The following is an 11359-nucleotide window of genomic DNA, read 5'->3' on the forward strand; positions in this document are numbered from 1 at the left end:
CTCTGACAAACCTAGGACAGTTACAGGACAATCTGCCACAGAACCTGCCACCGCCACCACAGCCCACCCCACCCCACACCGGAGCAAACTAAGCAGGGCCATTATTATTCTTAGGGACTTGTGCTCTTTTGATGCTTCACCCATTACACTGAGTGAGGAAACCTCTGTTCTCATACCAAAATGCTGTTCTAGAGCATTTCCCTCCGTTAGGAATTCTCTCCCCAATTCTTGTTAGCACCACAACTCATTTGAATCACTTTTGTTGAGACTGGTGGCCATAATATGGACTCAGGAGAGAAGTGAGGTCGTCTTCTCCTAAAGGCTCCGTGGTCTTCAAAAGCAGTACACCATGGCAGCACACGCCTGTAACCCCAGCACTCCAGCGGTAGTGCCACAAGTTCAAGGCCAGCCTGGTCTACATAGTGAGTTCCAGGCTAGCCAGGGATACAGAATGAGACCCTGTGTCAAAATAAAACACAAACAAACAAACACAGTACTTCAAGATGTGGTCAACATTTAAAACCTGAGCCAGTGGGGACATTTCGTACTTGAACCATAATACATATTATCTCAACATTTCTTAATATCTTTTCTCTCTTTTCCAAGTTATGTTAAGAGTTAGAGTTGTCTTCAAGAGAAAATATATGAGTAAATTCCCTCTTTGGTTATTCTAATATTGAGTGAATTTTCAGTTTATCTGGTTTGTTAAAAAAATGACATAATCAAATTGTATTTTATTGTTTGAAACACATGCACACACACACATACCAACCACACAATCTAATTCTCAGGCTAATACTATTTCTTTTTCCTCCAGAGTGTCGTCATTGACAAAGAGACTGCAAGCCGATTGAAGTCTGTAACTAACACGACTTTGATCGTCACCAACATACCCTACATCATCATGGCACTGGGCGTGTTCCTTGGCTTGATTTTCACATGGCTTGCGTGCCGAGGACAGGGGTCCATGAATGAAGTAAGTGCTAGCTAGGGGAATTTCTCTCTTGTTTGTAGGCAGACTTTTCTTTCCCTCCCACCAGTTCCCAAATAACCACAGGGAGACTCACTATTAATTATAAATGCTTGGCCAATAGCTCAGGCCTGTTACTAGCTAACTGTTACATTTAAATTAGCCCATATTTCTTATCTTTGCTTTGCTGCATGGCTTGGTACCTTTTCTCGGTACAACATGCTATTCTCACTTCTCTCTGTGTCTGCTCGGGACTCCTAACTTGTCCCTTCTTCTTCCCAGCATTCCCAGTTTGGCTCCTTTGTCTAAGCTTATCCTGTCCAGCTATTGGCCAGTCAGCTCTTTATTAAACCAATTACAGAGACATATTCACACAATGTAAAGAGATATTCCACACTTATTGATAAGTTTACCTGAGTAATTCCTCAATAAGCTTTACTGAAGGACTGTCAGCTGGCTCCCTTGGGTATATTTGAGGGTTTTATGGAGGAAGGAAGTACTGATTTTTGTGACTGTATTACCGATGGGCCAAGTAGGAGGCAGGGCTGATGTGTGTTGGGATAGGGAGGGTGATAGAACCACCAGTGTCGTTTGGTATTTAAGGCTCTCTTGGTGGACTTGGGATTCCTGGATATATCCCATACGAGGTAGCTTTGCATCTTTGAAAACAATAATTTGAAAGAAACATAAAACCTTTAAGCGCCTATGCTTTGGTGATGGACTTCTGGGTTCAAATCCAGTCTGTATATGACACTTGAAGTGGCCTCAATTTCATCATCTGTAAAATAGAGTGGAAATAGTGTCTCCTTTGTGAGTTTCTGGAGAGGATCGGACAAAGTAGAAAGCACAGAGGACTTGGCTCAGTGTTACTTAATAAACTTAGCTATTATCTATGATAAACTAATTCCAATATTGTAGAGCAAAGGGGCAGTAACATGCTTTGAATCCCTGGTGTATCTGAAGGTGCTGTGGTCGAGATCCCATAGCAGTGGGAACGGTGAGTACATGAGAATCATTCGTTTCCAGAAGGATGGGACAAACTGGCTCAGAACAGCCTCTCAAGTGCCCAGGAGGCTGAACACCTCATGATGCTCCTCTGTAGAACCCCTTCTTTTCTGAGGAACTAGAGGCTGAAGCGAGGACCTGACACACGCCAGGCAAGCACTCTAGCACTGAGACATATGCCCAGTCCTTAAAAACAAACATATTTTTGAAGAAGTCTCTCTGACCTGCTCAGGCTGACCTTATACTTGCTCTGCGACACTGCTGGGCTTTGACCTTGTGAATCTCCTGCTTCAGTCTCCTTGGTGACTAGGATTACAGACTTGAACCGCCAGACCTGGCCTAGGCACCCTTCTGAAATGCTCAGTAATTTCTGGTTTTTATGGGATGTTTCTCCCTTCCGTTTTCCTGCTAAACTTTCTGAGCAGTGTGAAGTAGGAGATGAAACTGTTGAAGCCGTATGAGAGATGCTGGCTTGGCTAACCCTGCCAGTATGTCACGTTCATTCATGCTTGTCAGGCAAGCCCGAATTAGCAATGAGACAAACTGTCTACCATTGACGTCTATGGATCTGCCAGTCCTTGTCATCGGCAGAATTTTCCTAGGTATAAACAGACCTCCTAGGAACGTTCATTAGCACCCATCATTAGCCATCCTCAGGGCTTCTGCGAGCGTCAGTGAGCATCCACAACTTCTGAAGCACTGGTCCCAGGTAGGTTACAAATCAGGAAGGAGGCTGTTTCAGGTCCAGGATGCTAATGGTTATATCGTCCAGAGGAGAGAGGGGAGATTACAGGTCTGGTATTGGGGGCTGGAGAGAAAGAACTGACCTCTAACGGTCTGTCCAGTTAGAGTCTTAAAGAGCAAAGGCAGCTGGGCGGAGAGTGGAGGGAGCTACCTCTGCCCAGCTTCTCCTCCTTCCACCTTCTCCATCCTCACCTGGCCTCAACTTTTCGCATCAGGACAGATGTTGCCGACCTTAACATTTAACCCGTGGCATCTTCTGTTGTCTGTCTCAGGGCACGGCGGATGAAAGAGCACCCCTCATACGATCCTAATCAAACTTACCTGTTGCCTGAGCTTGGTGAGAGAGCGTGTGCACCGCCCTGATGTGGACCAGGACAGGGGAACCCCTGAATCCTCACAGGCTCCTGGCCCGTCAAGAAGAGGGAGAAGTCGCAGTGCTGGCAAGGAAGGAGAACTCCTGGACAGAGGGTGACGAGCAGGGTGATATGGCTGGACATTATACTTTATCAAATCATGTCTCTGCAATAGTTCTAATGTGTCTAGGAAGTATCTAATAAACTTGTGTAGAAACTTTGTGGTTGGGCTCTGGGAGCTGTGGGATTTTGTGACCCCCGTTGTAGATACAAAGTCTGCATCACTTGTTAGTGTTAGCTGACCTGACCTGACTCAGTGTGTTTCATTCTCCAAATTGTGTTCAAAATATATATGTATGGCTTCCTGTTCTTCTCCATTCAACTCCTTACACAAGAGGAAGAGTGTGGCACCCAGGGTAAAATGATAACTTCATATGATGCGCCCTGCAAGCGTGTCTGCTTTCCTTCCTTGAGACGTTACATGCTGTATTTCACTCTAACTTCAAGATTGTAATCCCTTCAGGAAAATAACTCAGTCTTTCGAGTGTTTGATGGTAAGTGGGAGTCACGTGGGCAGGGTTGGGTGGGTGGTGTCTGTCAGTAGATAGCATCGCGCTCCTGAGGATTTTAGGTTGTGCTTTTGTGGAGGAGGAGGATGTCCTGACAGTGTTGGTGAGGGTATTCATTTAGAGTAGAGTTCAGTGTGAGTTTATAGGTTGGCTGTCATTTTTAGTCAGAGCTGTCTCAATGGAGAAACACGCCTCTGACTCCGGGAGACCAGAATCAATGGCATGTATCCCCAGACATCTTTGCCAAATAGGATGGTGGTAGGAATGTCGGTGACTGCCAAATATTGAGTGATTATTTGAAAAATTACGAATGTTGGAAAGCCCGTCTGCCGATAGCTAACGTCACATAGAGATCCAGGAAGGCAGTTCACCTTTGAAAAGAAGATTTTAAATTCATCCCTTAGGTTTGGTCCCAGCCAGTGTTTGGTGGCTCTCCGTCACTCACTAAGTGCCCTCTGCTTCCATTGACAGTCGTTTTCCTGACAGAGCAACAAGTGTTAGAGTGCGAGACAGAAAGCCCTTCGGATGAGGCGTCTGAGAAGAAGCCAGCTACTCCTTTTCAGGTCCCTGAAGGACCATGGCGTCCCAGCCATCAGACCTCAGCCATCACGAAGGGCATTGTCTTTGACTCTCAGAGCTCACCACTGATTTTTTACTGAGGAACCCTATATGTTATCTGGCCAACCTCTTATATAATTTCATGAAAACTGAATTTCGTCGATTAAAACTGAATTTCAATATAAACAAAAAGAATTAAAAAACTGAAGTTACCCATATGACTTTGGAGGTAAAATGTTGCTTTAATATACAGGCCCAAATTTTTCCTCTCTTGACACTACAGCAGTATGTGATGTTTCCCTTCTTTTTTTTTTTTTTTTTAATTTTGGTGTTTTGAGACAGAATGTCCCTATGTAGGCCTGACTGTTCTGGAACACACTGTGTAGATCAGGATGGCATTTAACTCACAGATCTCCACTGCCTCTGCCTCCCGAGTGCTGGGATTGGTGAGCCACTATGCTTGACTGCTGTGTCCCTTCTTGAAGGGACAGATTCGTTAAATTTTCACCTTTCTTAACAAACCAAGGTAGAAATATTTGGTACCCCAAACATGGCTGTGAAAACCAAATTGAAAATACTTCATCTCTAATAATGACAAATGTCTTTAGACTTTATCAATATTTAACTAGGTAATTAGCATATCTTGGTCTTCATGCATTGAGATGGAGTCTTAACTCTGTAGCTCAGGCTGATTTAGAACTCACTAGGTAGCATAGGTTGACCTTGAACTTATGGTGAGCCTCCCCTCTCAGCCTCCCGAGAGCTGGGATTACAGGTGTGCACTACACCTGACTGTCATTATGCAACTACTTATCCACAATAAATTAAATTGGTAAGCTAGTGCATACTAATTGGTTCATTCCTATTTTCAGGACGTGGTCATCTCTGAGGAGATGTTTTTTAACACAGAAATTACAGCAGTTAATGATGTATATAGTAGACTGAATCTCACGTGGAAAAGGAGACCAAAAATAGATTAATTCTCTATCCGCCCCATGGTTATTGATAGCGATGGCTCAAAATCACATTTGATATTTTCCTTCTAAAAGGTTCATGGCAAACCCACAAGCCACAGTCGGAATTACAGACTGACTAACAACAAATGTACCCATTTTGTGTGGGCTGAGACCATTGTCCTGGGAAGGTCCCAAAGATTGTGGGGCCACCAGCATTCTCATACCACAGGATGGCAGGGAACTGGGAGGGCACAGAGTGAGGGATGGACATTTCCAGGGAGGCTCCAGGCTCTGCCCCATAGACCTTACTTGCGTGTGTTCTACAGAGATCACTAATGATCCAATGGAACAAGCTCAGCACCGCTAACCCCTATTGGGGTTTTCACTTAAGGATGCTCAAAGTTGTTTGCGGTATGAATCCTTCCAAAGGCCCTCTGAGCATTGTACCTGGTGTAAATTGCTTGTGCCTGGTTTTAAAAAGTCTGGTCATTATGTTCTTCATGTACCTTACACAGTTGGTTCATTTCTTGTGGTTCCTGACCTTATTTTATTTCTACCCATAATGCAACAAACTGTTTCACTAATTAAAAAAAAAGTTTATATGAAGTTGCGTGAACTGTCTCTCATTGGATGGAGTTTCATTTGAGAAATTCGCCTCTGCTGATGCATCCCCAAATTCACACTCTTTGGGCCACTTGTAATTTCTGCTCAACTGTGAAAGGCAGGCCACTCCAAGCAGACCCCTTTCCCCATTTTTCTGCCTCAGGTTTTTCTTCAGAGATGTGGAAACACCAAGGCAACCCTAAACTGCAGGGGCCAGCAGCTTTCTGATCAGTTAGTGTGTCCCAGCCTCACGGTCATATCAGGCTCCTCAGTATGGAACTGCTCTCTAGCAGGACCTAGAAGGATCCCCCCGCCCCGTTCCCTCCCTACTTCCCAAGCTAGGAACTGCTTTCTACTAGATTCTACTTATTTCCTGATCTTTCCTGCCAGTCCCCCAGTGCTGTTTGCTGTTTCTTCCCAAGTCTTACCACACTAACCTGCACTAACATCTTACCTTGGGCTGCCCCAACCACACCAACTGAAATGCTCACAGCCCAAGAAGAAGGAGCTAGGAGATCAGACACAAGTGGAGGTCTGACGTTGTAGGAGCCCGCTTGTTTGTTCCCGGCTACTCAGCCCTGAAATAACCATACAGAAACTATATTATTTGCAATACTGTTTGGCCAATAGCTTAAGTGTATTTCTGGATAACTCTTATATTTTAAATTAACCCATCTTCATTAGTCTGTGTATTGCCACATGGCTGTGGTTTATGGGCAAGGTTCCCTCCAGCATCTGTCTCTGGCAGAGCTACATGGCTTCTCTTTGACTCCGCCTTCTTTCTCCCAGCATTCAGTTTAGTTGTCCGGCCGCCCCGCCCCCAGCTCTGCTCTACCCTATCACAGGCCAAGGCCAAGAAAGCTTCTTTATTCATTAAGCAATAAAAGCAATACATAGACGGAAGGCCCTCCCACATCAGTCTGAGGCTTTTGATTCCAGGAACATTTAGATTGAAGCTATTAGTCCTAAAATTCAGATTCCCTTTTGAACTTCCCATCCCAATAGTACACCCTCCTCCTGAAGTCAGAGTAAGCTAGAACATCGGAAAGTTTCCTGTTAGTGTTACAGATGTTCTTACATGTGAAGGACCTTGGTCACTAGTTCAAGTCCTCTCTAGGAACCCTAAACCTAATTTCAGCTGCTTGCATCATAAGGGAAGCACCTAGTACTGACTTCTTACCCAAAGCTATATAGAGACACATACACCTATATCCCATATCTAGCCCAAATGTTTGAAATCTAGTATTATAAGAATCCAAAAATATATTCAAAAGACCAATACGGTGTTAAAACATATGCCTAGGAACAATATTTAAAGAACAATCTAGAATAAGAGCCACAAAATACAGAGTATAGAAACATGTATATAGATTTGCAGAAAATAAAACTCTCATTTCCAGTAATAAGTTCATTTATTCATTTATCAAATCTAAAAAAAGATTTTATACAGCTTTAAGATATGCTCACCATAGAACCTTCATCTGGTGATGGATGGAGATAGAGACAGAGACCCACACTGGAGCACTGGACTGAGCCCCCAAGGTCCAAATGAGGAGTAGAAGGAGGGAGAACACGAGCAAGGAAGTCAGGACCGCGAGGGGTGCATCCACCCATTGAAACAATGGGACTGATCTAATGGGAGCTCACCAAGGCCAGCTGGACTGGAACTGATGGAACATGTGATCAAACTGGACTCTCTGAATGTGGCTGACAATGAGGGCTGACTGAGAAGCCAAGGACAATGGCATTGAGTTTTGATTGTACTGCATGGACTGGCCTTGTGGGAGCCTCATCTATTTGGATGCTCACCTTTCTAGACCCGGAGGAACTTGGACTTCCCACAGGGCAGGAAACCCTGACTGATCTTAGGACTGGAGAGGGAGTGGGAGGGTATTGGGAGGAGGGGAGGAAGTGGAAATTTTTATAAATAAAGAAATTAATTAAATTAAATAAATTTTAAAAAAGATATGCTACACACATTTCATAATATGTGAATACCATGTGATACCATGGGCTGCAATTTCTATGACGTGCTATATGTTCACAAGAGTACATTTGTTTAAAAAGTACCTCCTTTATGCCACACACTACACACATGAAGGAGGCACACGGAAATTACAGTCTAGTGGGGAAGAGTGGCTCAATAGCCATACAGATAAGTGGGAACCAGTCATGATTCAGGGTGTCCTGGGAATGTGCCTTGGGCACCGCAGAGCATTTCAGATGAGCCCGGGAGCAGGAGCGAACAGGTTTACTACACGTGGTGGTTTCAATGAGGATGGCCCCATGGGCACATAGATTTGGACGTTTGGGTCCCTGTTGGTGGAATTGTTTAAGAAAGATTAGAAGGTGTGGCCTTGTAGGAGTAGGTGTGTTAGTGGGGGCAGGCTGTGAGGTTTTAAAAGCCCAGCCAGGCCCAATCTCTCTCTCTGCCTGCTGCCTGTAGGTCACGTGCAAACTCGCAGCTACGACTCCAACATCATGCCTGCCTGCTGTGATGATAATAGACCAACCCTCTATGGCAAACAAGCCCCAATTAAACGCTTTCTTGTAGAAGTTGTTTTGGTCAGGGAGTCTCTTCAAAGAGAACAGTAACAAAAACACAACACGTGACTCTGGTCTCTGGCTGGGACTCAGGAAGGAAAGAACGGTGGGCAATGGGCTGGGAAGCAAGCCAGGGCCGTGTTATGTGAGGGTTTGTTAGCCACTTACAGATTCTGGTGCTTTGCCTTATTTCAGAATCATTGGGAAGTTTAGTGGAGGCTTTAGATAGAGGTGTCCTGGGAGGCTGGGTGAGAGAAGACACCCTAGATGTAGAGTGACCTGAGAGAGTTGACATAAACTGTGTGTGTGGGGGGAAAGGTCAGTTAGGAGGCTGCTATACTAAGTCCATACTTTTTTTTTTAATTATTATTATTTTCCGGGAGAGTCCTTTTTTAAGTTTTTACGTGGTGAGCTCTTAACCTTCACATGCCAGCTCCTCTATGGAAATTTTCATTTCTGCCGACATATTTACACTTACAGCAGTTCCCTTACAGAGAAACAGTGGTGCGGTGGGCATCGGGCATCGTTGGCATGCAGGGAGTATATAGCAGCCCATCACTCTCCCGTCTACTCAAGCAGGAACCAGGGAGTGTCCTGTGTCCCTCCTTCTCGGTCCTGCAGCAGTGGAGCAGATTCTGTGCAGTTTTCTCTCTCTTTCTCTCATTTGTTCTCCTAACATCACGTATCAGAGCTGCAATCAAGTCTTTGTCCCCTCTTCACTATGGAACTCTTCAATACCCCTGCAAACTCTGCTTCCTACAGACATGCAGGCCCCTTTCAATTTCCCTTTGCTAATCAGAGGGATCTTATGAACATTAATTTGGGCAGCCTTAGTGGGGGAGATGGCTCAGCGATTAAGAATAAGCACTGCTGGGGGCTGGAGAGATGGCTCAGTGGTTAAGAGCACTAGCTGCTCTTCCAGAGGTCCCCAGTTCAATTCCCAGCAACCACATGGTGGCTCATAACCATCTGTAATGAGACCTGGTGCCTTCCTTGCCAGCAGTACATTGTATGCTTAATAAATAAATCTTTAAAAAAAAAAAAAGCACTGGTCTCGCAGAGGGCCCAAGTTTGGTTCTCATCACCTACACCAAAGGTCTCACCACTGCCAGGGATCCAACACCCTCTTCTCTGTATTCTGAGGGCGCACGCACTCACACGGGCACACACCCACACAGGTACAAAATTAAAAACAAAAGAAATTTAAGCATTTTAACATTATTTGGGGGTTTACTGAGGAGACAATTTAGTAAGAAAGAACACTTGCTACTCAAACATAAGGACTGAGTTTGGGTCCCATGTAAAAAGCTAGGTGTGGCCATGCGTGTGTCTAACAGTGCTGGCAGGTACACAGACCAGAAGATCCCTAGGAGGGAAAAGCCACAAAAAAAGTTCAATGGGGAGTTGCTCTATCAAGGGACCAAAGTGAAGAGCAATAGAAAAAACACCAGATGTCCTCCTGTGGCCTTCACACACACACATGAACACACACCTGTGCACGAAGGTACACACATGCACACACCACATTCACACACACATTAAAAATGTTTGAGATACTTCGATTGTGTACCCTATGCTGGCCCCCAACTCAGTTGCCCGTGTCTTCTGAATGCTGAGATCACAGGCATGGATGTTTGGTTTTTTTATTTCTTAAATTAAAAAAAATCTGATCATAACATTTTTTGTCGCTCTCAGGAAAGAGTATGAAATCCTGTCCATAATCTACAAGAAGACAAAATGGAATGGTAATTTTTAGCTGGGACTGGAGAGACAGCGCGGCAGTACTGTGCTAGCTGCGCAAGCGTGAGGGTTTGAGCTCAACCGTCAGCATTCAGATTTAAAATCAAGCCTAGCACTAGGCACCGTGGATTCACCTACCACCCAGCACTGGGTACCCTGGATTCACCTACCACCTAGCACTGGGCACTGTAGGATTTACTTAGCACCTAGCACTGGGCACCGTGGATTCACCTATCACCTAGCACTGGGCACTGTGGGATTCACTTAGCACCTAGCACTGGGCACTGTGGGATTCACCTATCACCTAGCACTGGGCACTGTGGGATTCACTTAGCACCTAGCACTGGGCATGCAAAGTCAGGCGGCCATGGGAATTGCTGGTCTGCCACTCTTGCCAAATTGATGTGCTCCAGATTCCGTGAGAGACCCTGTCTCAAAAGATAAGAGTAAATTAGAAAGACAACCATGTCAAACTCTGGCCCCCACACACGTGTGCACATGCACCCCCTCCACTAAATAAATTGGGGCAAAGGGGTTCCTCAGAAAACGTCAAACTAGATCTACCACAGACCTCAGCTACACCTCTAAGGACTCCTTGTTAGCCTATTGCAGAGACACGTGCCTGTGAATGCAGCGCTAGTCACACCATTAACGAAGCCAGCTGCCCATCAGCAGAGGGATGTATAAGGAAAAGGCGGTGTATATACACACAGAGGAATTTTCAACCACAAACATTGAAGTTGTGTCATTTGCACAAAAATGGATATGACTGAAGACAATCATATTAAGTGAATTAAGCCAATCACAGGACAAATGTTTTCTAATTTAAGATTCCTAAGTTTAAATGTACATACACCAAATCGCATGCATGTGCGCGCACACACACATAACATGAAAACTGAAATAAAGCTGCTGGGGAACAAAGGAAACTAATAGGAGAGGTGGGATGTGAAAGAAAGTTTAGGGGTAGGAATATATATTCAAAATACCATAAATACTTATATGAATGTAGGGGCCACAGAAACGCTGAAGGAAGACCCCGGACTCAAATGGCATGCAAGGACAAAGAGTGTTGATTATACCAGCATGCATGAACAGTCCTTCACCTGTACAAAACGGCGACAACCCCTGACCCAAGAGGGACGTGTAGGTTCCTTTTAAGCACAGCTAAGGGGAGTTTCAGGGACAGATACATGATTAGTTAGTTAGATTCGATTTTGAATTTGGTTTTTTTTTTGTTTGTTTGTTTGGGGGTTTCTCTGTGTAACAGTCCTGGCTGTCTTGGAACTCGCTCAGTAGACCAGGCTGGCCTTGAAC

At 44.8% G+C, this 11359-nt stretch overlaps 1 protein-coding gene across 1 annotated transcript in view; it reads left to right on the plus strand.

Moving 5' to 3' along the window:
* Scarb2 (scavenger receptor class B member 2) overlaps positions 1–5761 on the plus strand; it is a 57063-nt gene extending 51302 nt beyond the window's left edge. Inside the window, exons 11-12 of the mRNA XM_085691638.2 lie at positions 818–976; positions 2992–5761. Coding sequence (XP_085547764.1) covers positions 818–976; positions 2992–3030 — 198 coding nt within the window. The 3' untranslated portion in view covers positions 3031–5761. The remainder of the gene's footprint in view (positions 1–817; positions 977–2991) is intronic.
* Positions 5762–11359: the final 5598 nt, after the last annotated feature.

The sequence above is a fragment of the Myodes glareolus genome, chromosome 8, assembly GCF_982192425.1.
Source record: "Myodes glareolus chromosome 8, mMyoGla1.1, whole genome shotgun sequence".
In the NCBI taxonomy this organism is placed as follows: Eukaryota; Metazoa; Chordata; class Mammalia; order Rodentia; family Cricetidae; genus Myodes; species Myodes glareolus.